This window comes from Trachurus japonicus, chromosome 11, assembly GCF_045865225.1.
Source record: "Trachurus japonicus isolate A0001 chromosome 11, Traja_1.0".
NCBI classification, from domain to species: domain Eukaryota; kingdom Metazoa; phylum Chordata; class Actinopteri; order Carangiformes; family Carangidae; genus Trachurus; species Trachurus japonicus.
The window spans coordinates 23,027,025-23,054,654 of NC_140917.1; the positions used below are offsets into that span (position 1 = coordinate 23,027,025).

General features: G+C 42.6%; 2 protein-coding genes across 6 annotated transcripts in view; one reads left to right on the forward strand and one right to left on the reverse strand.

The window, feature by feature from the left end:
• Nucleotides 1-1,863, forward strand: part of trit1 (tRNA isopentenyltransferase 1) — a 42,578-nt gene extending 40,715 nt beyond the window's left edge. For both annotated transcript variants that reach the window (XM_085791911.1, XM_085791912.1), the window contains exon 11: nucleotides 131-1,863. In XM_085791911.1, the coding sequence (XP_085648037.1) occupies nucleotides 131-354 (224 nt within the window). In that variant the 3' untranslated portion in view covers nucleotides 355-1,863. The remainder of the gene's footprint in view (nucleotides 1-130) is intronic.
• Nucleotides 1,864-14,008: 12,145 nt separating this feature from the next.
• Nucleotides 14,009-27,630, reverse strand: part of fam49al (family with sequence similarity 49 member A, like) — a 30,676-nt gene continuing 17,054 nt past the window's right edge. For 2 of the 4 annotated variants that reach the window (XM_085791913.1, XM_085791915.1), the window contains 10 exons: nucleotides 25,821-25,900; nucleotides 22,607-22,728; nucleotides 21,191-21,296; nucleotides 17,950-18,086; nucleotides 17,746-17,823; nucleotides 17,404-17,520; nucleotides 15,996-16,075; nucleotides 15,477-15,603; nucleotides 14,583-14,653; nucleotides 14,009-14,452 (listed from right to left, as the gene is read on the reverse strand). In XM_085791913.1, the coding sequence (XP_085648039.1) occupies nucleotides 14,389-14,452; nucleotides 14,583-14,653; nucleotides 15,477-15,603; nucleotides 15,996-16,075; nucleotides 17,404-17,520; nucleotides 17,746-17,823; nucleotides 17,950-18,086; nucleotides 21,191-21,296; nucleotides 22,607-22,728; nucleotides 25,821-25,893 (975 nt within the window). In that variant the 5' untranslated portion in view covers nucleotides 25,894-25,900 and the 3' untranslated portion in view covers nucleotides 14,009-14,388. Of the gene's footprint in view, nucleotides 14,453-14,582; nucleotides 14,654-15,476; nucleotides 15,604-15,995; nucleotides 16,076-17,403; nucleotides 17,521-17,745; nucleotides 17,824-17,949; nucleotides 18,087-21,190; nucleotides 21,297-22,606; nucleotides 22,729-25,820; nucleotides 25,901-26,921; nucleotides 27,002-27,630 lie in introns of all 4 variants that reach the window. The other 2 variants (XM_085791914.1, XM_085791917.1) reach the window with 2 other exon arrangements.

The window sequence follows — 27,630 nt, forward strand, 5'->3', positions numbered from 1 at the left end:
TTCAAACGAAACAAAATATCGTTTTGACAGAACTGTATAAATCTGGAACACGTCACCCAAACCTCATCCGTTACTCATTTTAGATCAAAATCTAAGTCCAGTCCTGTGCTCTTCTTTGCTCCACCTGCAGCTCACCTGAAGTCCAAGAAGCATCACTATCATGTGAGGAAGAAGAGGAAGTCTGATTTAACCTGTGTTAAGTCCCAACACACTGCTGCAGCGCCTGCTTCTACTGGTGAGACACTCTCAAAGGACACTAGTTGTGCTCCCGTTGCCCCGGGCTGCAGTGAAAACTCTCAGGACTCTTCCCAAGACACCAGGACAACACATAAGGAAGTACCGGTGACATTTTAGCCACTGCACTGACTCCAGCCTACATACCGGTACATTTATTCAGGTTTCCACCGTTGCTCTGCACTAACACAGTCCTTATAGAATCACAAATGCGTCCAAGTGTTTCTTCTGTTTTTATTTTTTTTTCCTGGGAGGGTCCCACTGGGAGAGTTTGAACTTGGGCTGTCGTCTTCCCATTGAGTTCCACTAATCCCTCCGAGCCATAATGTTGCAAAAACATACAAGCTCTTCCAGCCCTGAAAACTCACAACACGGATCTTCACAGAATGAGGATAGCAAAGAAAATATCTGAGACTGTTTTGTGTTTATGGGCTGGGAGTTGGTGGTGAGGACGATTCAACACGATGGATTCAGAAGGATCGACCAATTTTTTTTTGCCTGTGCAGCCAAAGAAACTTTCATCAAGGAATCCTTTGTCGATTTCTCGGTTAAAAACTTGGATTAAATTATTAGAATACGTTTTATTTTTCTATTTCTTGCTGAATGTGCCTTAACTAAAGTAGAGACCTTTCATATGGTTCTCGCTAAATGAAATCCATTAGCATTTCAGGATTAAAGCTTCTCCGTCTCATGCTAAGCCTCATCCCCATGCACTTTTAAAGTCATCCAGCTGGTTTTGAAAATGTTGAATAAACCAGAGGATCTTAAATTTTCTCAAACCAATGAAGCATATTGTGATTTTTTTTTTGTGTCACTAGAGTGGAAAAAAACAAAACCTGCGAAAATTGGATCGGCGAGGTTTTCACATGACATCAGCGCTGGCTTTACCTTTATCTCAGTGGGATACTTACACAGCACATACATTGTGCTTTGTTTGCCAGCTGCCACCTTGTTTTACTGTCATTGAACAGCCTCTTTGTGTGATGAGGACCAGACACATGATTTGTGTTGTAGCCTTTGGAGCTCGTTTCTGCTCTGACAGTGGCATAAACCACCGGCTCAGACACAGCGTGTTTTCCCAGCAGTGATTGCAGGTCTTTGTTTATGTAACAGTGTGTTGTACCCCATTTCAAACCAAACCAAGGTGTGCCGCCTGCCTACTGTAAAAGCACTTACACAATACCTGGCCTCTTTCCAAAAATCTCACTTGGAGCTCCCTTTTCCTCTCCTCACCTGCCACTCTTTCTTCTCTGCTCTGAATCAGAGCAGAATTGTTTGACCTCACAATCCATCATCTCTCTTTTCTTTAAGGTTTGATCCGAGACTCAGACGTATTCTTTCAGTGTGAGTTCAGTTCACAGGCTCCCGGCGTTTGACCTCATCCACATGACTAAAAATATTTCCAGCCATATAATAACTGGAAATGTGCGCGCGTGCAACTGTGTGTGTGTGTGCGCGCGTGTGTGTGTGTGTCCCACATTCCCTGATTCCAAACTGGGTCAGGCCTCAAGCTTACTGGGGACTTACCATACAGTGGGAGTCACACTGATAGTAAAGATCACTGTGCAACTGGTGCCTGGCTTTTACGTATAACCCTCTCTCTGTTGTTGTTCTTTCCTTCTGTTCAACCCCCCCCACTCTCATCTCATCATCTCTATAATTGGGGGTGAGGGACAAAAAAAAGCAAACGCAAGAGTGATCTCTGAATAGGAAACAAGATGGCTCATCAGCCATCTTTTCTTCCTGTGTGTTGTGCTCTCTCATCTCAGGTGCCCCAGTGAGTCCTGCCTGGCACCTCCAGGCACTGCTGAATCATTCCCCATTTAAAGCAGAAAGCTTGCGCAATACAATGACATAAGGCTTCAGCCCCTTGAACTGCACACACACACACACACACACAGTCGCAAGAAGTGAAGAAGTAGGGCATCGGCCACGGTCACAAGGCTAATTAGTGATTTACGCACGGCAATGCATTGGATCATCTACGGGCCCACACACTCACTCTCTCTCACACACACACACACACACACACACACAGTGACTGAACTCATTAGCCACAGACAGTGAGCACAAAGAATCAACACACCAAACCAGCTTTGAAATGAGAAACCTGGAACTACGGTCTCCCACACACACACACACACACACACACACACACACACACACAGAGATAGGTCCTCTTAGAGTTTTCTGCTTTCCTGGGTATTTTGATTTGATGACTGCTCCTTAGACCTCTCCTGTGTGTGTGTGTGTTTGTGTGTTTGTATGTATAGCTGCATCAGTCAACAAGCGTGCACAATAATTCACCCGGTTTCACTGCTCCATTTCTGTCTCTCCCTCTCTGTCAGCCCAGTCCTGCTCAGTAGCTGTATATGTTCACAGAGCACACACTGTCCTATACGTGAGGCCCGAGGTGGGGGAGCTGCAGGCTCACTTACGTAACACAGGCTGCAGCCTATAGACGCTTGTTGTCTGTGTCTGGCCTCTTTGCTGTGGTGTTTTGACCACTGGCTTAACTGCATGTTCTGCAGCCAGTGTGTGCATATTATTAAAACTCTTTATGATTGATATCATGTTAGGTTATACTGGGTTTGGTCTCTCAGTGAGACAGAACAAGCCCTCTTTTAGAGAGGTTTTAGTGGGGTTTAATATGTTATACACTGAGGATATTATAGTATTCTACTCACTATAAGTCAGTAACTAAGTTTATTTATATAGAACCTTTAAAGAGCATCAACGTCACAAAGCGCCTTACAGAGACATTGATGTCCTCCAACATGATAATTAACCTGTTACATATCAAATAATGTTAGCATTGTCATTGCTAGCAGGTTGACCAAACAATGTCAGCTTTCTGTTATATGTATTGAAAGAATTATTTGACATGAAAATAGTTTATATCTTGTAGTTTATAGGCTGTAGCTAGTAGCTAGAGCTAACCAACTACTATAGACAGCATGTTGTTAGCTTGTTTTAGCATGAAGACTGAAGGTGGTAATTAATAAAACAAGGTCATAGCTTTGTTTTATTAATCGTCAATTTGTGTAGTGTGTTTTACTCTATTTTTTTTCCTTTTCTTTCTTTTTTATTTATTTACAGTGTGTTAAAAAGTAAAAGAGAGAAAAAAGAAAGAAACACTGTTTCTTGGCAAGGATCAGTTCCAGATTTACTACTTGTCCCTGAAAAGAGCAAATAAATAGTCTAGACCAAAATCTACCAATGTCACTTTTACAGTCATTATTTTTGTTTGTATGACATAACCACCCTAATCAGGGTTCTTTAGAGGTGCTGTGTTTTATCACCTCGAAACAGAGCCACTCTTGATTTTACCCTTTGTTTTTGATGCTCTGCTAAATTAGCTTCATAATTAGCACACATAGGTATATATTTATTAGTATTTTCCACAATGTCAGCTGTTCAGTCTGTCTTTCTACATGACAAGTCAAACATGTAAAGAAAGCCAAACATGTTTATTTTTTCTTCCATCTTCTCAGTCTGTGTCCCACTGATGCTAAACACATCGTTGAACTTACAAGGCCTCTCCACCCACCCCACATCTCTGTTGTAGTAGTGTGTCATCCAGTGACTGTGCGTCTAGGTAATTTGAAGTCCACTTAATCCTAATCTCTAATCCCATTTGACTAAACATTCTCTGCCATCTGGCCCTGGCGAGACAAAAAAACACACTTGCACGCACCTAGAGACACACAGCGGCAGACATGCAAGCAGCTAATCAGCTAGAACAGCAGCTGCAGTCGGGGACGCCGTCGACTTGACTGCAAAGAAGAAGCTTTATTTTTCTTATACTATCTCCATTGCAAATGTGGAGCATGGTTATAAATAATACAGAAGGTCAAACATTAGGTTGTGGCAAAATGGTAGACACCACATGGTTTAGTGATCTTCCAACAGAACTCTGTGAAATGTGAAGGTCTAAGTAAAGAACGTTTTTGTTTGTCATTGTAAGCAAGACGGTGGCAAAAGGTCAACGATCAGGCTGCCAGCTGCTGTGTGTCGAGCTTCATCCTGACTGCACACTAGTATATCAGGTGTCCTTATTTGTGCCCTTTGACGTTATTGTCTCATTTGTGGTCTCTGAAAAGTTAAGGTGTGTGTGTGTGTGTTGAGCTTCCTCTGTTCAGGGTCAGTGTTTTGGTGTCTATCAGGAAGAGGACAGACTATTTAAAAACGTGTGTGTTGCGTAACCATGTGAGAAACACAACACTGTCAGGTGTGACTTGATCAGATAAAAGAGCATTGTTCGTGTGTGTGTGTGTGTGTGTGTGTGCACATGTGAGAGGTTTGCTTTTTGCATGTTCCACATTAGCAATATAATAAGAAACACACACACCACAACCGCTGCGTACGCTCTAGTGCTAGACGTATATGTGTGTGTGTGTGTTTGTGGTTCGCTAATAGCTGTGTGTTTGTACCTGTATGCATTATGGATTACACACACACACACATGGGCAGAGCTTCCCAATGAGGGATGAGTGTATTGCAGCCTAATCCAGCCCTAAGATGATGTTTTATAACGTTTCAATACGATGTGATGTATGCATGCAGGGCCAAGTGCAGACCATCATTTATTGATGTGTGTGTGTCTCTGTGTGTGTGTGTGTGTGTGTGTGTGTGTGAGAGAGAGAGAGAGAGGGGGTCTATAGGGATGAATGAGGTTCAATGAGTTCATGCAGCTCTCGCTCTCTTTTTGTCGCGCTGTCTGCCTCCTGTGGTGGCCGCCCTAAACCAGAGAGTGACAGAAGGACGAGGGGAGAAGAGATGTGATTAGATGTGAGAAGCCTTTAAGGAAAGTGGCATAGGTGCAGCCTATGCATGGCTTCCTATGGTCTCTCTCCCTCTCTCTCTATTTCTCTCTCTCTGCTGCATATTTCCTGCCTGGTTATGTAATGCGGGGGCCGCTCTGTACTTTTTTCTTTTTTCTTCTACCCTCCCCAATCCAGACCATGACATGCCTTCCTGTTTTTCCAACAACCCACTGAACTCTTTTCCCAGGGCAACGCTTAGGAGGGCATACACACACACACACACACACACACACACATACACGCAATACAGCACATACCCTATTGTCACGTATTGTAACTAATGTGCTTATTTTAGACAAAGCTGCTTACCCTTGATGTATTGTGTCTAGTGGGCTGCATAAATGTCATTGTCTCACTCCTCTCACTCTCTGGGTTCGTGTGGGTGTCAGTGTGTGTGTGTGTGTGTGTGTGTGTGTGTGTGTGTGTGTGTTAGCTGCCTTCACATCATAATAAAGCCTCTCCTCCTCCTCCGTCCTCTTTTTTCATATATCTGTCTATCTGTCTGCTCACTTGTTCTCACCTTTGCTCTCAACAGGAAATGGGTGTGCCAGCTCATAAAGGACCAACAAAGCAGTCTAACCGCCTGCTGTGTGTGTGTGTTCATATTTATTGCATATGTGTGCACAGGGAGAAATGTACTCCCTACAGTGTACTGTATGTGAGACAAAGAGGGTGTGTGTATGTGACTGCGTGTGTGTGTCTGGCTTTCACCATTGTCAGTGGCTTGAGCGCTGGAGCCGGCTTTTTCCCGCCAGTGCGGCGTTTTGTGGGAGGGGTTTGGCTGCCTTCAGCAGCAACAAAGAGCCACAGCTTCCCGCCCAATATGCAAATAGACTCCAAGTGGGCGGGGCAGGGACCCTCCCCTACTGCAGCACTTAACTATATCGCTGCCGAAGTGGAAGTGCAGGCAGGCTGTGTGTGTGTTTCTCATTGTGCTTCTCAAAACATAAGGTCAGAAAGATATGTAACAAGAGTTAAAGGGGTCTAAGAGTCTAAAGTTAGGTTTGTTGCGCAGAATAGCAGCAGTTAAACTATCCATGACTGCATTAACCTTCAGGGGAGCTCACATAATACTAAAATACTGATTAGATTAAATAAGTTCAGTCTTAATTGTTCCTCAGGGGCAGTTTGGTTTGCCACAGTTGCAATAGCACAGACAGTGCACATCATATAAAGTGATATACAATAATAAGAAATAATAAAATCATCTTAACATACAGTGGATATCATCATAGTAAATTACAATACAATGTTCACTTTACAACAAATAGAATCAGTAAATTGATGCATTTGAGAAGCTGTGGAGCAAGAGTTTTTTTTTTCTTCTTTTTTTTTGCATTTTCAATTGATTAATTGTTTACACACAAACAAGATTTGTGTGTCCCTGATTTGTCTTCTTTCCATTTTGTGTACATCAGTGTAAACACACAGCTCATGTGCTGTATCTCTGCTGTCTCTCCAAGCTGGTGTTCATGCAGCACACAACATATTCACTGTGCATCAAGTGCAGATAGACAACAAAGGGTTGGATAGAAATATCCAACTTTAAATTGCTTGTAAGTGTGACTGTGTATTGTTCATCTTTGTTGTGTGTGTCGGCCCTGTGACAGACTGGGGACCTGTCCAGGTGTACTGTCCCTTGCCCTGTGTCAGCTGGAAATGGCTCCACTTAAGTTTTGACTTTTTTATATCGTATTAGCTTTTGCTGTTTATCTAAAATTGAGCACTTTATGGCTTTTCGTCTCATTTCAGCCTCCATCCTCTCCCTCTCTTACCTTTTCTCTCTATCCACCACTTTAGCAGTTAAACTGCTGCATTAACCTTTAAGGGAGCTCACATACAGTGAACTAATTTAATCTAATCAGTATTTCAGTGTTAGTCTTTATTGTCCCTCAGGGGCAGTTTGGTTTGCAACAGTTGTCAACAACACAGACAGTGCAGGGCATATAAAGTAATTCAATAAAAAGTGGCATAAAATCATCTTAATATACAGTGGATATCATCATAGTAAATTATGATGAGCTACAGTATTCAGAAATAAATAAACACTATCGTAATCTGTCATTTTTTATATTAACAATAGATCAAATGACAATGTGTAAGAGGTCACATGTACTGTTTAACCCATACATAACTATCTCACAGCTCTGTGCTTCCTTTCACCTCCACGAGGCATTTTAGTGTCTTTCAGCTCATTGTTTTGGTTTTCCAACCCACAGCTTGAGTGTTTGGTTAAACATGAAGATGAGAAACTACAGTCGAGGTTCCACTGTGGAAAAATCACTGCCACTTTCACATTGTTGTTTTTCCCGAGATTTACATTTTGTTTCACTCGTCGAGATGTTTCCACAGCTGTTTCACCTCCGTCTACTCAGGTCTTCATTCTTCTCCAGCTGTGAACAGCTCCTCTGTTTCCGCTGTGCATAAGTATCAAAAATTAGTGGTTGTTTTTGTTTTTTTTCCCCGCTATTTTCTTTAACAAACACAGCTCCACTTTCGTTGAGACTGGTCTTTTTATTTTAAATAATGACAACAGTGAGATCGTATGTTTCCAAGTAGCTCTAAAGGTAAATGATAACACAACACATTAGCTTCAACTACATGCAATTTGCATTTGCATTGTTCACTGGAGGCTTCATAAACCAAAACAGCCTAACGGTGAACTCTTCAGTTTCATTGTGTTACTGATACTTCGACATGGTATTATACAACAGATGTGTTTTGTGTGTGCCCACTGTGTGTGTGTCTTACAGCACATGACTGACTCATGTTTTACATGCATTACACAGCGCGGACTAATATTAGACTAATAACAGCTGTTACATCCTCTTCAGCCCATTTCTAACAAAGGCCTTATTATATGAACAAGACGTGTGCTTCGACATGCTGAGCAGCAGCAGCAGGCAGGATGGAGGGACTCAACATGGTCCCTCACACCCCATACGCTGCCACATACTCACTGTGACTGGGCTCTCCACCTCTACATGTGTACCCACATGTTTGCCCGATGCCCGTTACAAACTGGATCGTGTTCATCTCAGGTCTGCTGCAGCATCGAGACCCTTCCTCAGCTCTGTGCACCAGAGACTTTAGAGTGATGCAGTATCCAGTGGTCTATCTGCACACATATAGGCTACACCATATGTGATATTTGATCCATAGCTGAAGTTATGTAACGTGCTCTATTGATTCTATAACAAGCATAGTTCTGCGCGTCTTGGCTTTATTATTCAGAAACTGACAGATGCATGCTTGTACATGTGACTGAGGGTGTTTAACTGAACTTACACATGTAATAAGTGAACACTCTTACAGATGATACCTGTTGTTCCTCTGCAATAGGTTCAGATTTTAAAGTAGGTGCATAAATGGTTTAAGGGTATTTTGCTCTATATCATCTTGAGATCCTGATTCGGAGACACGGTCATCACAATGCAAAATATATGATTCATATGCAGGCATTCTGCTGAGCTGCATTCACCCACCTCCGATCTACAGGGAGAGGAGGAAAAAGTCTGAAGGGATCAAAAACCTGTAGAATAAAGAACAGCTTTATAGCAGATGACCCCGCTGTGTGAGGCCGCAAACTAAAACCCCCGAGCTGCACAATAAAGTTGTTCTTCATACTTTAAGTGTTGGTGCCGTTCTGACTTCCTGTGCAGACATATGTTGCGAGTCTTGTGATTTTAGGCTGAAATGACATGAATGGAAACATTCTGTTGACTACATCTGTTCCCTTTAGCTAAAGCCACCGAACAGCCAATTTCCATAGAAAAAAAAAAAAGCAGCTCAGGGAAATTGAATTATCACTGAACTCTACAGTTCAGCATCACACGTACACACTCGGGCACACACAGACTTGTTAAAACACACACAGAAATGTTGCTCAGCATATTTGCGTGCTTCAGGTCTTGCAGAGCAGCAGTTGGTAACAACACCCTGGCTAATTTACATTGCAACAGGTAAAAAGGACAATGACCGTGCACTGATAGGAAGCACGTGGGGACTCATGTGTCCAGAGGTGTGTAAGCGGGAAACAAAGAGAGGGAAAAAGAGACTTGTGTGTGTGTGTGTGTGTGTGTGTGTGTGTGTGTGTGTGTGTGTGTGTGTGTGTGTGTGTGTGTGTGTGTGTGTGTGTGTGTGTGTGTGTGTGTGTGTGTGTGTGTGTGTGTGTGTGTGTGTGTGTGTGTGTGTGTGTGTGTGTGTGTGTGTGTGTGTGTGTGTGTGTGTGTGTGTGTGTGTGTGTGTGTGTGTGTGTGTGGTGGCTCAAAGTTAGATGAAAGGTGGGAGGGGAAGCCAGAGGAGGGAAAACTACTGTTGCATGTGTATCGCGCATGCAACAGTTTGGCTGATAAGGTGTTCCCACCTCAGGACAGTTAACGGGTTAATAGCTGATCCGTTTGGCTGAAGCTGAAGGAGTGAAGGCAACAATGAGGGGAGTTTTGCACAAAGATTTAAGGGGAATTTTGGATGGAATTTGAGCCACATTCAACTGTTTAAGTCATTTGACTTAAAAGAAAATTTCCCTAGTCACAACCTTGTTTGCTCTGCGGGTTTATTTTGTTGCTGAGATAAATTCACTTTCATACAATAAAACCGACTCCTACCTGACCCCTTAAAAACCTTTTTGTATACTTTGGTTCCTCATTTCATTATAAAAGTAGGTGTGAATTACTTCTTTATTGAAACTTAGTGTGTCCTAGACGATTGACAAGGTGTGGGTCAGGTGTTAACCCTTAAATGACTCCACAAGTCTGGTTTTTTAATGAGTTTTAATGCCCCGTGGTGGTCTGAATGCTGTCGCAGAGGCTTTGCCACCCTGACGAGAATCAAACTCAGCAGAAAACACTTACAACATGTAGTCTTTGGCACAAACGGGACAATTTGCAGTTCATTTCCTTCAAATTAAACCAAAAATATCCATCTGCATCACTTCTGTTCATTTTCTGTTGCTCCACAGAGCCACATGGTGTCACATGAGTCTGATTAAATTCTCTTGTTATTTTATATTTTGCATTGTCTATTGAAAAACGGTGAATAACTGACATTTGTTAGGATTAACACAGCTCTGAATTTGAGCGCGTGCCAGAAAGGAAGTAAAGTGAGACACTGGTTCCTTATTTATTACATTGTCAGTTAGGGCACAAAGCCAAACCCCAGACCTGTGGATACTGGTCCACACCCCTCACACTAACACACACACACACACACATACCAAAGTCACTCCCTTTACACACCATGAGATACCACATTTGCCTATTATCCTTTTCCCTTTTTACATCCAGATGACCGTTGTTCCAGGAGTGTCTGTGCTCTGGCTTCCAGCTGCTTCTGTCTCTCAGTCTAAGCTGTGGCTGCATTTTGCCCTATAAGACGCTACACTATCTGCCTGCTGCTCTCTTTTCCATATATATCTTGTGACAGGCTCTCCTGTGTGTCCCTGCCCTACTTTACACCTTACAGCAGTCGCCCCGCACAGAACACAGACCGACTTTACAGCCGAGTGGACTCACAACAGACACTATGACTGCCAGTAAAACTCTAGTTTAATGGTTAGACAACGCTGCTAGTTCAGAAGTTTAGATGATTTCCACAGCTAATGATTACCGTATATACTTTATGATCTCATTATATCATAACATCAGTAGGTCTTCTTGGTGAAAGTGTGCTGCTTCTGTTTTGATACATATTAAAACACATTACTCACACTTATGTCAGCGGTTTGTGCTGTAGCCTTTTGTAAAGTGAACTGCTGCTGCCACCTTGTGGTGAGAAGAGGCGTCATGGCTGATGTGTGTTTAGAGATGGGGGAACATACAGTATACAGTTACTGCAGTTGTTCCCAACCTTTTCTGGCTCGTGACCTCATTTTGACATCACAAATTTCTGGCGATCCTGTCAATCAAGATGAGCCAGCTCAGATATTTTAATATGCTGCATTTTATTCGAACTTGATTTAAATTTAAGAAAGTGAAAGTATATGTGTTTAGGATTGTGTGTGGTGTTTTTATCATAATTTTCAAAAGAACAATAATTAGTTAAAAAAAAAAAAAAAAAAAAAGATCAATTACTAGACATTTCAGGCGACCCCATTTGAATTCTAGGCGACCCCACCTGAGGTCCTGACCCCAAGGTTGAAAAACACTGGTATACTGTGTTAGAGTCAGTCAGTCAGTGTGTCAGCAGCAGCCTGTTGCTTTCAAGCTGCCATAGTAAATCATGTTAAAGTCAGTGTTGGTGATGTCAGGCAGGGTGGAAACTACAACTCACCCCAAATAATGCTGCTTCACGTTAAAAACAAAACATCACCGTGGTATCTCTGTATATCACGTAGGTTCATGTGTTCCTGAACGCATCACACAGACTTCTTGGTTTCGTGCATTTCAGGTCAGTGATGATAAGTGGACTTAGATTTTATTTCCCCACCTAGCTTTTTCCTACATTTTAATTTTTATATTTGTGTTCATTTATCTCCCTCCACACCACTGTCTCCTTACGTTTGTGTGTGTTTACAAGATCTTTTATCACAGGGTGCATGTTTATACACGGTTGCCCGTAAAGTTGGAATAATTTTGTTTTCAGACACATTCCTCCTTTTATTTACTGTTGTAAAGGTTGATTGTTGTAAAAATGTTCACAGTGACATGTTGGGAAGCGATTGATCAATAAAGTTTTGAGAAGATATACACTTTATCTATCAAGAATAAATCACAATGGCACAATCATTTCATGAGAAGAGGTACAAAATATATTTTATTCCAACTTTATGGGCAACCATGTAGTAAGAATGCTTTAAATTTTGTTTGTTTATAATATGTATAACAAACAAAATATATAATAATAGTTTTTTTGTTTTAACCGATTAGTTTTTATTTGCTTTCTCTTCCTTATTTATTTTAATTTATTGCACTGAGGAGTCGAGTTTTTTTACTACCTTCAGTTGTTCTTGATCTTATGTGGGGAATCACTGTTCCACATTTCACCACCCACTCAACTACACACACCATTGCCCTCATTTACTCCACATAACCTTTTGAAGTTGTAATACATGTAATACCACTACCTGCAGCAGTGGAGCTGGTCCACAGTCTGACAGCACTGGTCATGTGACTGAGTCAGAAACTATATGAATCTGTGTGCTGTGCATCATCATAGCTGCTTAATGGTGGACATAAAGGCTTCATCAATGGTAAAGAAATGTATCAACCCCTTTGTAACCATAACTACACTGGCTCCTGTAGTGGACAGAACATCAGCATCTACACAGACACACAACATCAGTTGTTAATGTAATAAATGACAAGTTTATTGTTGCACAAAATGTACAAAATAACAAGCAAATGGACAGCCCCTACCCCCCCGTAATGTCCCGCCCCTCCCTCTGGTTCATTCGCCATAATGAAGCTGAATTTCTGAAACCTATGACTACGGCAAGTCCGATGGTCCAAGCCAAACGCATGGTAATTCTGAGAGACAACACATACCCAATTTCAGCGTCACTGAACAATTAAAAATGAATAAAAACACCTTATTTACACATTTCTGTCAGAACTTTTACAACATGCCATCTATATATTTATACAGAATATGCTTGTGCACATACCCCTGTATAGAAAATATATTATAAGATCAAATTAAATTAGACTAAGGGCTATAGACATCCAAAGTACAGCACTTCTTTTTAAATCTCCTTTTGAATCTTTTTTGTTTTCATTTTTATTTCCCACTTATTGAACGACTTTATCAACCTCGTACTAAAAGAAAGAACTCTAGTTGTATGCAGATGTCGATGCTTGTTTGTATTTTTCCTGGAGGACCCAAGCTGACCATGTAGATGCCCGTTGAGAAAAGCCTCGCATATTTACACTGGACCACTCAGATATCTCTCTCTCTTTAAAATGCATGTGTGCAAATTTGACCACCGTCTCACTTCGCCCTCATGTCTCTAATCCTCATGTATCCTTAAAATGATGATCACATGACTACATGACTCCATCCCCATCAAACCCTCCCCCCTCCCCCTCCTCCTCCTCAAGCCTGGCTCCATGATGCAACAAGAGCGTAAACCAATCAGCTTTGGCACTGGGTGAAGAATTAAGTGTGCTGTGGTTTCCTAAAACGCCTTTCCTGGATCTTACCAAGTCATTAAAAATTGAATTCATCCCTGTTTGTGCACTAACGTGAGACCGCAGAGGAGCTGGAAGCAGATCTGCTGTTCCTCCACTATGAGGTTTAACATATTAGCACAAAAAATAGGGATGAAGAAGCCCTCTGTCACCCTGTCAATTGATATCTAACAAGCTATTACTGTGATATCTAAACCACATTAGCACCATGGAGAGAGAGAGAGAAAGAGAGAGAGTGAACGACATTGTTCAAGTAAAGCCAGACGACTCACAAGATGTTTTGTGCTGGAACATGTACAGCTTTAAGGGCACGTTCACTGTGCGGATGGATGTTTTTGTGCCAAGGGAGAAAAACAAAACACACAAATGCCATAAAATGGGTTGGGCGGGGGAAAGAGGCTGGAGGTGGGGAAGGTGGGGAGGGTCTGAGGGTGGTGGGGTGGGGTGGGGTGATGATCATTGAGGAAGAAATGGAGGCAACCTAAAAACAGTTTGCTTTCTTTCCTTCAGCTGCACTGATGGAGAAAAGAAATGAAACGGGTGGAAGCAAATCTCCGGAGTGTATCCATCATATTGCTCCTTCATCCCCCTGCGGGTGGAGATCAGTGCAGCTGAGGGAGACGCAGAGAGGCTGCGCCTTGTCACTACATCTGCTGAAAACCTCTCAGACTGAGTGTGTGTGTGTGTGTGTCCGTATGTATGTGTCTGTGTGTGTGTTTGTGTGTGTGAGGAGGGGGGGTGGGGGTTTGGACAGGGAAAGGAGATGGCGTTGTTTTTAAAGTGTGTGCAAAAATACTTGTCAGACTACTGCTGGAACTTGAACCCCTTTGTTTTTTTGTACATTTTCACTTTGCTTCAGTTCTGACCTTAAAATTTCCAATATAACTTCCTCTTTAATCCTACCTACTTTTCATCTGCAGCTTGTGTTTCACTTGTTTTAATATATATCTATAGTTTCTTTTCTGGCTTTTTTCTCTTTTCTTACTTTACAAAATGAGAGACAGAATGATGGACAGCTGACAATATATATAATTATTTTCCTCTTCTTATTATCATCAGGTTGCTCTTAACCTGGAGATGATTTTTCTTTGTTCATTGTAAACAAACAGGTTTATCAGCCACTGGTGTTTGTTTCCTCCACTTCTTTCTTTTCCTCCTCCTTCCAGTGCACTCCTTTTTTCCTCCCTCTCCTCTTTTTTAATTCATTGCAGGAGGGCCCTGATTTGTTTGGAGGTGCTGTCATCGTTTAGATGCCGTGTTGTATACCTGAAGGAGAAGGCGACAAAGATGGATGCGTTAAAAATCACAAAGTTTTTTTTTCTTCTCCTCTACAAATCCTTTTACGTCACATCTCTTTCTCTCCCTCTATCGCTGGCCCACACTTGTTCATACACACCTCAGTGCGTTCAGAAGTCCCTCCACGCTGTTGGACGGTTGCTCTTTCAGCACCTTGATGCAGCCCTTCATCTGCCCCACACAAAGACAACACAGGGCGTTAAAGAAAGGTCAGCAGCCTCAGATCCACCTCATCTCCTGCTGCTGCTGCCAAACACAAACTCCAAAACATGTGACTCACCTAATCTACCAGTGTAATGTTGAATATGTATCACACATAAGCAGACACACATAGTTAGGTCCAACCGTTTTTACGTGAGATCGTTTCAAAATCGAATCAGAGCGGTTTTTGATCCTCAGATAAAAAGAGCTGAAAGCAAAAATCTTCTCTGTGTTTCTCTCAAAAAAGCTTAAATTTGACAAAAAGAAGTTTTATTTTCTCTTTCTTAAAACATTTATGTGACCACTAGGTTGAACCAATGCAACATACAACGTATTAAATGCCTCATACAACATTGTAAGCCAATTTTAAAGGAGCTATTTGTTGTTTTACTATTGCTACAGTGACTTGGTATCTGAAAGTAACAAAAGGGGCTAAGCAGGCTAGGGCTAGCTGGTTAGCATACTAACTTCAGTAGAAGAAAATAAGTCATAGAAATAGAAGAGAAAAAAAAAGGTTGTTTTCCACCATTGAAAACATCTACTGGTGAAAAAAGAATGACGTTTCTCTTTCTCTTTTCTCTGTTAATGCAAACGTTGGCTGTGTAGCAATAACTATGTACCAGCATCTCCTTTAAAACTGATAGTTTGGCCGACTGTCTCTTTCTGCATCATTGTGCACAGAAGTAAACTTGGCTACTTCTTCTGATGTGATAGAATAAGTTGCTGCTACAGTTTGGACAAGAAACAAGATGTGTGTGTGTGCGTGTGTTTCGGACAGTTTGTGTGCACTCACATCAATTTTGGAGGTCTTGGCAAAAGCTCCAACGGGGTGAACGTGATCATAGAGAATAATGACGCCCACCATCACCCTCATACAGAACAGCATGGTGTCTGTGTTGGTGAACCGACAGCGGTACTCCCTGGAACGGACACATGTGAGAAGGGAAAATGAGATAACCCAAGAAACAAAGAGTAGCTAAAAATGATGAATGGAGATCAAGCTGGGGGCGAAATTGCCCGCATTATTTGAAGCACTTTGTGACTGGCAAGTTACTGATGACTTTTTAATTCACATAGACAAATCTGGTATAACAGATTTTAAATTTAGCGTGAAGGATGGGGTCCATCTCTTCATTCACTGAGTTAGTGAATCGCTCTATTGTGTCTCAAACTTTCCTCTTTTGTGTTCACTTTGAAAGGGCCCCTTAATTAAAACTTAGACCTCTGTGCTTTGAAGGGGAAGACAAGGAGGAAAGGACATGGAGGAGAGAAGGGTTGAAGGAAAGATGCGAACATGTGCAAAAGTACTCACGGAGTCTCCAGCATGACGCGACACACACAGGCCATGGTGCTCAGACAGTCTGTGGTGTCCTCTATGGGCAAGGTCTTATTCTGAAGGACAGGAAAAAAGAATCAATATACATATGAAGGATTTATATATTTAATCTTTCACTCCTTTCTTCAGTAATCACTAACACATTCCCCAGCATCTCTTCTAATTGTGCAGAAGGTTTGACCACCAGGAGGCGACAGAGCACATCTGCATAGTTCAATAAACTGTATGAGGACAGGAGAGCAGCTTTGCTAAAAGGCAATCATGACCAGCATGTCTCTCTAAATGTTGCATGAGTCTCAAAAGTATTTCTCAAATGTCTGTTCCATCAAAATGCACTGAGGTGTAAAGTCAGAGAAGGACTGCTGCCTCGACACTAAAATACTGTTATGACAGCAGGGGAGAGGAGTTTTCACGCAGCAGTCCAGCACGGGAACCTGAAGTGCGGACTCGAGTCTACCAGGGAACAAATGGACTGAACATTATATGGATTAAGTCATAATTCAGTTAAACTGTTTTTTTTCTTGCCTGCTTATACACCCCCTGTCATTTAACATGATGTCATGGGCCTGTGAAGAGAATAAACAAAGGGGCAGCTGAGGTGATCGGTGATCAATAGAAGCATATTATAATTGATCAATCCCTGAGAAATGTTTGATTTCACTGGTGTGTTTGCACCCTCGAGCAGGTTTCACAGATTAAAGGAACACCATCTGTGAAGTATAAACAGACCTATGACTGAACAGACTCTGTATTGATGAGTGATAGATTATTGGCTTTAGGAAGTGGTGGAATGTAACTCTTAATGATCTTAGTAGTATTTCTGTATTGTGCTACTTTACATTTCTACCTCACTACAGGAAATATTGCGCTGTTTACTGGGCTACATTTATTTGACAGCTCTTCAGTTGCTGCTTAGTTGACATAGTGGTTCTACATCTTACATTTTACAACGTATAAAACGTAGTGCACTGTAAATGTAAATGCCCTGCACCGGTCTGTAAAATGGTTCAGAGTAGCTCTGCCTTAACCAACTCAAACAGTAAATTCCTACATACGTTTTCAGTTTTGAGGAGCATTTTGCTGATACCACTCGACTCAATTAACTGAAGTAACACTCGATGGAGAGCTGCATTTTTGCTGCTACTTTTATCTGAGTAAATTATCCATATTTCTCCTCCACCACTGACCTAAAATGTCTACACCATCATCTTGAATTCTTCCCTGATTGATCTTTGAGATGACCTCAAAATCATGGCCTCTAAATTCTGCAGCTTACTCTACTGTGACAATCTGATCAGTGTTGCTTCACTCTGGTACAACTAAACCCTGACACAGTAAAAACTCGCATTGATCCGATTCTGGAAAAACACAAAAGCACTTTTACCTCTGACACAAACTTGGTGGTGGCGTTGCTCAGAGTCTTCAGCATTGGTGTGGCCTCGGCGTAGAACAGGGACATCCGATTGGCCATCTCGTTGTTGACCTCGTTCTCCGCTTCCAGCTGTGTGACAATACAACACAAGATAATTAGTGTCTTCAAATAAATAGTCATGTGTGTCGTCCAGGTAGGAACCTGATGGAGCTAATTTGCGTAAGCTGAATGGCAAATGAAATATTGATTGTACAACTCCACTTGAGTCATGAATGATTAAAAGAAAGAAAGTGAAGCCATGCTGCTTTGGCTGAACGCTCCATCATGTACGCAACAGGAAGAGCCTGAGCTCACCTGCTGGTTGTTCAGCCTGTTCCTGCTTATGGTCCTCCTGTAGTAGCTGAAGTCATTCTGAATGGCTGGGTTTGTCATCTGCACGGTGAGAGGAGAGGTGATTAGTGTTTTCGCGAGGGCTATTCAATACATATATGGATTTTTCAGTGCAGTAAAGGTCAGTCCGTGAGAGGCTGTAATTAGAACAAGAATCATTTCCTTCACCTTTAGTTCGTCAAAGCTGAGTGTGAAATGAAGGATCTCAGCAAACTGCTTGGCCAGAGCCTGCTCTCTCTCCAGATGCTGCATGGGCGCGTACGGCGGGCTCGTCAGCGCCTCCAGCAGGCTGCGCAGGGCGTTCTCTGCAAAAAATAAACATACGCACGTTTGGGACATTAAGAAATTCGTCTTCCCCAGCTGGAATCTGCATTCACTACTGTTACTGTACAGGCTTTTATCTGCCGGCTCCAGGCAGCTGTAATTCCCTCTGATCTGTCCTGGATCAGAAGTGTCTTTCATGTCAACAGCTTGAAAAAACAAAAGTGAAGCTGCAGCAGCAGGATTTTTTAAACTGTACAAACAGATTAAAATCACTTCGCTTCTGTCACCTCCTCAAAGGATGACACTCAAAACCTGTTGGGGTTTTTTAGTCACAGACCCACAGTCGTTGGATGCCCAAAGATTTAACCTTTAAGGCGGTAGCAGCGTGGTGCTAGTGCGGTTGGACTGATGGTTTGATCAGTTTACCACAGACTGGATTTACTTAACAACAATTGGACGGATATACAAAAAAGATCAAAAACAATGCAAGAGAACCAAGATCCAACCAATTTTTTTTTATTCTTTAGCTACATTCTTCCCTCTTGCTCCAACCAGCTGCTGTTTGGTTGGAGATTCTGGTGTGGTGTGCTAGTAGCAGTAAAGTAGCCCCAAGCAGGAGATGAGGAGTAGACTAGAGAGTCTGATACACTGACTTCTTTTAAACTACACACCCCCAGATTTTTTTTTCAGACTTACAGTCTCTGATGCCAACAAACTTTTAAGAGCTCCCTGCAGCCTCAAATGTCTTTCCAATTTTTTTATTTATTATCATTTTACCCCATACAGTAGTACTCCCCAATTCCTGTAAACAGACTTTGATCTGTTTCCCTTTAGTTATTTATTTCCCATCTTTATTGGGTCGAAATTTAAATTTGTCCAATGCTACGGTTTACGATCAAATGCCTGCAAAACGAAAGACATTCTGATTAGACTAAGCAGAAATTTGTTGTTTGGGCTAATTAGCAAGTCTTAGCACGTTAACATACTAAACTGTGATCAACATTATGCGATAAAAATGCTAATATGCATGTAGAGTAAGGTCAAAACTCTATACGCTAAAATAAACAACAACTCATGAGCATCGCTGCAGATTATTGCAAAACTATAATTACATATTGCAAAAACTACAATTTATTTAATATATTCTTTTTTTAATTTCTTGTTTATTCACTTCACTGCCTCACACATTACTTTACACAGTAGGCCTGCAGCCTCACAGAGGTGCTAGCATGGCAGTGAACTCCTCGTCTTGTTATGACTGCTCAGCCTGGAGACTTAGTTTGACCTGATCTAAGGTTCTGCAGTCAGTTCAGCGACTCATGGCTGCCACCATAGGCGTTACAATACATTTCACTCCTCTAGACAAACTGAATGAACACACACAGACAGCGGCTCTGGCTCTCCACAGAGATCACATTGCGGCTGATCATGCAGCCTGAGCATCCTTGTGGCCGCTGTATCAGTGACCATACGTATGTCCCCTGTGTCACGCATGCTACTGAACCAAAGCCTTTTTTCCCCCCATGCTGTGCTGCCTCTGACAAATCAGACACCAGATCTGGACCTCAGAGGCTGTATGTAGTAGTAATGCCTCAGAAGCAAAGTCTCCAGTGGCCCCATCCCTTCCTCTGCATTAAAAATGTATCAGGGCCTTCTATAAATACAGCGCTGAAGTGTTTCATCTAAAGGGCCTGGGCAGAAACCCCACTCTCCCCCCTGCTGTTCGCACTGAGCGCACCGTCCCTCCACCAAGCCACTGGTTCCTGAAGGTGTATACTGACAGTGTGGATGAAGAGATACTGCAGATGTTTGTTTACTGTACACAGGACCTTTAAACCTCTTATTTTCCTTTTGATTAAACACATAAATCAAAAAGAATCTGGTGCTTGCGGCAAAAAAACAGGAACAACGTTCTTGTGTGTGCTCTCCTACATATTAAGATTTGTTCCAGCTCTCTCCATAAGTAGGAGGGCGAGGCGACGTCTACAAGATATCTCTTGTACTGTATCTCACAGATACATTAGCGCTGATACATTATCATCAATTATTAGTCAGCCTTTGTTAGTATGGTAAGCTGAGAACACAATGTCCATGAGATCGAAGTATTATTGGAAGGCAGAGCAGAGGCGGCAGCCAAACTCTATTCCTCTGCACATACTTCTCTTTCTCTCTCTCTCTCTCTCTCTTTTTCTACTCTGTCCGTCTCTCTACGTGCTGGATAACCATGTACCACTGTTTCCGTAGCAACGGCTGCCTGGCTGCTGGGTCAGGATGCTGCAGAGATGGCTGAGAGGACATCATGGTGTATGTGTGAGTGAGCGTGTGTGTGTGTGTGTGTGTGTGTGTGTGTGTTAAGGAATGCTGCTGGACTGAAATTGCATGTAAATGCTTCTTGCTGCTGCTTGTAGAGATAAAAGAGGCTTTTTTATCACCTTAAAATGAACCTCTCTCTTTATTTAAGCCTCGGTGACACATATACAATGTCTCCGCTGAGCTGTGATTAAAATATCTTTCTCTTACTTGTATTTGTCAGAGTCACAATGTGTTAACAGTCCTGTCTGTCACATCCAGTCCGAGTCAACCATCTCACATCCTGAATAGCTGTCACACAGTCAAAACAGTAGCTAGTGTTGGCATGCAGTAGTAATCTGGGAGACCAGTGTTGTACATGTCAGAGACCCTTTAGAATATATAAACCAAAACACTCTTTCATAAATTATTCTGCTGCAAAAAGCAAAGATGTTTGTCAGAATGGAGGAAAATTTCATTAGAGCCTCATCAAAGAGACATGAATGTGAGTGATGCTCCTCTTTCTGTTTCTGCATCCTCATCTTATCTTCTACTCCTGTTGTATTTCTTCTAACCCTCCTCCTTTACACTGACTACACTGTTCCCATACAGCACTTTCACCTTAGATGAAATAATGCACCTTTCAGCAGCCATAAGTGAAGTCCCTGCGTCTTTGATAACCGTCCGGCTAACAGCAAATGCTCTTTCTAAATTTAGATCTAGTCTATGGCTGCTTGCGGCTATCATTTCAGCTCTGACTGGACCTTCAGTAGCCTATGCCCACAAGAGAGAGAGAGAGTTACATCAGCTGAAACTGCTGTATAGTCTGACTGTATACAATGACGGTCATGCTCACCCAGTCGGAGGGAGAACTCGTAGAACCTCTTCAGCTTGGCCACCAGGGGGCAGACTGCGTTCCAGGCCTTCTCCTGCAGAGCCAGGTCACCCGGGTTCTGGATGGCCTGTAGACCACGAGCGCAGGCAGAGACACACGTTACCCTCCAAAAAAAATTCTCCAAACAACCTTCCCCCTCACTGCCCTGAAGCAGTTTCTCACTGTACAGAAACACCTTTCACTTCATTTAGATGTAACTGTATTTCCACCTTAAAACCAATTTCACTTAAGCTTGATGTATCATATTAAATTTAATTTATCAGGAAAACTGCAAACTACATTTCTGATGCTCAAACAGTTACTGACATTTAACTTTATTTTTAATAAAAAATTATTATGGGTAATAAATATTACCCAACTATCATATTGGCACATGACAAAACATATTATGACTCCTCTAAAGATAGTGCTAATAATATTGTGTCATTTAAGTGGTTTCATTTCCCTTCTCAAGACTTCCCAAACCTCTATGTGTGACACTCAGGCAATGTCAAAAATATTTTGATCCAATATTAAAAAACCATTAGTAATTTCCTGAAACAGCTGAGCACTGTAGCCTACAGAGTGAATAAGACTCACTGGGCTTTGTCAACACAGCCAGAGCATGTTGGAAAATCACTTTTGGTTTTGGTCTTTTCATCAGAGTGTTTGACAAGAGAATGAATCATGTAAAATGTTACCAGATTAGTTCTTAAGTACAAAAGTGGTCTGAAGTATGCTCATACCTACGCAGAATTTTAATTTAACATAAAATGTTCCTTTATGTGAGCAGCGGCCTCGCAGCCCTGCGGCAGCTCAGGTTTAAAACACTGACTTTAGAAAATCTCCTGGAGGTGCGCACGCTAAAAGAAAAGGACAATCCAACCCTGTGAAATATAGCTAAGAGGATGAGGCTGCTGTTAAGAAACGCTTCCAAGTCCTCAAGGTTAGGAAGCGAGCAGGGGGAAACGATTCAGCACTATTTGTTAACAAGCAGAGCAACGCCAGGCGCTGAGCAATCTGCAGCGATCGTTCATGCTCAGGAGGGAACTGGTTTGCAGAAATGTGACGCCGAGGAAAAGCTGAACACACTGTACAGTAACCGGTGCTCATGGAGACCACCGACCGGACTGGCTTTCCATCGCACCGTGTTTATGCTTCCACCACAACACTGCCACTAAAAACAACACACTGCATGCACGATTGTGTGTTTGAGAAAATGTTTTCACACATTTCTGTCCGTGCCTGCAGTGCATGCAAGGTACGCTACATGTCAGAATATCACCCTGACAGGCCAAGTGTGAATCACACACGAGTGGTATTTTTCTGCGCCGTGCTACAGTATGTAGGCCTGTCGGTTTATTGATGTTCAGCACTTATTGACTGCTCGGTGCTCACTTCTCGTATCTCCTGGCCCGCGCCATTATAGGACTGCAGCTCGGCTAGGATCCCATGAGCCTCCTGCAGCACAGCGCTGACCTGGTTCCACACGGCTGTCTCTGCCTCCGTGGGCCGGGCATCTGGGAAGGGAAGGGAAGGAAAGTACAGAAGGAGGGAAAGAGGAAGAGACGAAGGGAGGAAGAAAGAAAGAGAGAGGGTCGAGAGGGAGAGGGAAGTGAAAGTGTGATGAAAACAGAGAGGGAAGGAAAGATGGAGGGGGATGACAGGGAGTGATGAAAGTGTGAGGAAGAAGGGGAGAAGATTTGAGGAGAGAAGGAGGTTAATGGTGAAGGAAGGAGCTGAAAAGATAACACACTAGAGGGCCAGATAAAAGCCTGTTTTGCTCACTACATGGCTGCAGTAACACAACATGTCCCTACGAGTGGAAATTACCGCTTTTTATCGTGTTAGTGGACACAGCAGCCGCTCTCATCTAAGGTCAGAATCTGGCCGGTTAAATGAATGGATCCAATTTATCCATGAGACCTGTGAGCTACACTCTGTCACACAGTGAGGTTTGATTGCAATGTGTGGTCAGCCAATAAGGACCAGTCAGTTTCACTTGAGGTAATCACTTGGATGAGGATGTAACAACCAACAGTTTAATATTTGGATGCTCTCCAGTTGGTGTTAAATTAAAGTGCCTGGATTTGACCACTCGGACAGCGCATCTCTCACTCCTGAACCGTAATCGTCTCCACTGTCCGTTCAGCTGATTCGGTGTAATTGTCCCTTCGGATTCATGTAATACAGTACAGTCTCATCTATCTCTTTTTTTCCTCACTTTCTACTTCTCTCTGCTGCACTTCTATGAATTTTTTTGTGCCCTTGAGGTTTAATTGTGAGAAATGTTAAGACAAACAAGCAGCAGGGAGGACAACCTCTGGGCATGCTCATTCTTTCACACATAGCAGCACGCACATACTGTAAACTCAGTGTTTTTGCCGCAGGACACCTCCCGGTCCCAGCTCTGCGTACTTCGCCCATGTGCTGTGCTGTGTGTGCATACGGGAGAGGTTTAATGTTTGAGGGACACAGTTTAGGTTGTGTCGTCTTGAGTGATCATTGTGTTTTGCTGTATCTCTCTCTCTGTTTCTTCGTGCGCTCCGGCTCGATGTGTGACTCAGGTATAAAGTGGAAGTGGGAGTGTGGGCATGCAGCTCTCTACATGAGGCAGCTCTGCTGATTATTTTTGCACCCTGAGGCATTGCCTCCCCGCAGAGAAATTGTTAATCATGGAGTATTTGCTATCCTACATGCACACCGACTGCCACAATAAGCACAGCAAGCGTTGCTATTTGAGTGTTCACTGAATGTGGTCCTGTATTCTTCCTGTAAACAACCACTTGGTAAAACTGCTACATATTTTGGGATAGGGATAGGTCAGGTGAGGTCAGAGAATTGATAACACAATTGCATCTACAGTAAATATGATGCTAAATATGAACCTGCAGACAGCAGTCATGGTTGGAGGCAGAGGGGAACAGCTACGGCTGTGGCTCTGTCTGTCCAAAGGTTGTTTTCTACATTTACGATGCCTGAAAGGTCTTAGAGGGGGATGCAAATGCTAAATTTTCTCTTGGATGATGGTGATGACTCCCTGCAGTTTCTGCTGGATGCCTCACAACCTCACAGACATGACTAGACTCCAGGAAGTCAGTGTGCCTCGCCAAGAAGCAGTTCTAGCTTTCACCTTACATAAACCAACCTAACAGTCTCATATAGTATCTCCAACTTTGTCGAAGAAAATATGTTTGATTCTGATCCTTAAGAAGTAATGTGATTATTTATATAACATTCACCCACAAATATGGAGTTTAAACCAAACTTTTTGCTGTGTGACAGAGGTGACTCTGGGTTGAGAGGGAGAGCTCACAGATGGCAACGGCACGTGTGTGTGTGTGCGTGTTTGCGCATGTGTGTGTGATGGTGGGGAGGGGGGGGTGGGGGTGTCTTAGTCACTGCACTTGCTTTTGAACTCAATTGAAGCACAGGCCTAATAAGTGAAGGGGAAATTCAAACTCTCTGACAGCTGATGTGTGTCGCCAGCAGTGAGCTCTCCCACTGTAACATACAGTCAGTAAAGGAGGAGGAGGAGGAGGAGGAGGAGGACGCCAGCTGTTTGAGAGGGAAAACGCTTGAGGAGGGGAAGAATATGTTGGGATATACACCGAAAAATATCTTCCTCTTAACAGTTCATTTAGTAATCTCATAATCACTTGCAAAATCATCAGTGGGACTGATTTATTTAATTATTAAATTATTGCTGAGGGTAAAAAAAATATTGCCTCCAGGCTCCAGCAATATAATATGTCCCTGCTAGCTCTGTGGTTAGTGCTAATTAGCAAACGTTAGCATGCTAGACTACGTTGGTGAGCATGTTAAACATGACGACAGATATGCAATCTGTCGTCCTTGCATGCAGATGTTAGCATTGCCCTCGTAGCACCGCTGTAGAGCCTCGCTGAGCTGCTAGCGCCACTCTTGTAAGGCAGTTTGGTAAATGACTTGTTAAGATGGACATTTTCACACTGCAAATGTTACACTTCACTGACTGGGAGAATGAGAAGAAGGAGATAGAGGTGGTTTTTTATTCACCAACCTCTTTCACATTCTTTCAGTTTCTCCTTATCAGTGTCACTCTCTCACACTCACATTATTTAACTCCACACACACACACATTCACAGATAGGTCAGACACACAATAGGTCACACAATAGAGGATGAGGAGATGAGGGGGTGGAAGGATGACGATAGACTTTTTGTTAGGCATCGTCATCCCCGAGCAACAGACACCCACACAGAACTGGCATCCGCTGTTTATTTCTCCACAGTTTTTGTAGCTTAGGAGACGAGATCAAAGCATTATTGTTGTCATTTTGCCACAGCGTCACCATGCCATTGTGCATGTGTCTGCGTCTAATAAGATGTGGCGTGTGTGAATAAGACTCTTTAGAAAGAAGCCAAATGACTTTCAAATGCCAGTCCCTGGAGCAGAAATCAAAAGATAAAGAAGAGAGTGAAGAGGAGAAGAACTGAGGAGGAGGGAGGGGAAATAAGGATGTAAAGGTGACACAATGGTCAGCTAAGATGGATGGAATGAGGAAGGAGAAAAAAAGCAAAGGCAACGTAGAGAAAGGGATAACTCAAAAAAATAAGCGGATGGTCTCACGTTCAAAGTCAAGGAAAACTATTTGGCAACGCTCAAGATCGGCGCAAGCCAGCACTCTCAGGAGGTTTCCCATGAGCCCCCTGGAACAGAGAGAGGGGAGAAGTCTGTGGGTGAGGATGAGGGGATGGGTGTCAGGGGGTTGTGCGCAATGTGTGCGTGTGAGTGAGTGTGTGAGCTGAGTGTGCGTGTGTGTGGTGTTTAAGAGGTGAAGGTGAGAGGGTGGGGACTGGATGAGAGGGGGCTGCTGGGATGGCATGATGGACGTATGTCCTGGGTGAAGCATGGCGACGTGGACACAGGGCTTCTCTAATCCCACTCTTGTGTTATTGTTAACAGATCTTTGATTTAGCTGAATTGATGGTAACGGTTCTTAAGTCTAAAGGTCAAATGTTTTAAGTAGTGTTTAAATAAAGATTAAAAGAGAATTCAAATAATGTGAGGAAGGTGAACGTACACAAGCATAATGTGCTTTGAGTGAACTGTGGGTAGGAGAGTAATGAGAGTTTAGATTTTGAGACACGTGAAACTTTAAAAGCAAATGAATCCAAAGATATAATGAATAAAATAATAAAATAAGCGCATAGTTTTGAAACTTGAGGTAATTTTTTCCTCAATTTTAATTTAATTTCTGTTCTGATTGTGAGGATATTTTTGCTTAAATGAACTGAAAATAAAAAAAAACAATTCAAAATGTAAATTAAAAAAATATACATGTACATGTATAAGGGGAAGTCCCAATGTATTGTATGAAATACAGAATATACATAAATCAGTTGTATCGTTCTTAAACTAATATAATTTGGGGACAGAATAGTTCTCTTCTCTGAGAATGTAAGTGGTTTTGATTCACTCGCTGTTATTACTTATACATATTCATCCAATCATATGATGTGTCTTCTAGCATCAGAGCATATGGAGAGTGGGACTAGAGAGCGACTGAGAATGACAAACCACACCCACAACAGCACCATCATCAGCTCACTCCAAATATACCTCCCCTGACCCACCCGGCGACCTCCCAGTGTACACCTCTGCTCCACACACACGTGCGCTCACATTTCAAACACACAGACACATGCACACAACCCGGTGCTCACTTACTTTCAAAGTCCAGGAAAAAATGTGGACAGTTCTCTAAATCCTTGCCAAGGACCTTAATGAGGTTCCCCATGGCTGGCGACCTGGACGGGAGGAAACAACAAAATGCATACAGTACACAGAACCTGGCAACCCACACAAAATGACACAACATGCACATGGAGAACACAGCAGGTTGTGACTGTTTTAGTTTTTTCTACCCGTCTGCACTGGTCTAATGATTCCCTTCCTCCTCTCCTCCTCCATCTGTCTGTCTAAGCAATATGTCCAGAGCGAAGTCAGACGTTCCAGTCATAAATGACACTGATCACAGTTTGTGTCCAATACGCAGCGTATGCTGTATTCAATTAGACGGGGGCCTGAATCCAGTAGTGGATCATTTAGCTCACTCATTGGGAGTTGCTAGACCTGAGCAGTGGTTTTAATCTATTTACATGACTATAGTAACCTAATAATGCCTGCTATGTACGGGCTGCTCTCCCCTAATGCTCTCGGTGCACAACAGTCTATAGATACTTTATGACAAGCTCTTTATACTTCATACCCAGAGGGCAGATGCCAGCACTTTATGAAACCAATGATCCGAGCTTCACTAGATTATCCTGCAGGTCGGACGGGCAAGGATATACGGGTCTGCATGCTCACATGTTGATGTGCAGCACCAGACAAAACAACGCACAGTAAGTCAGGAGGTTCAGGGTTTGAGACCAGA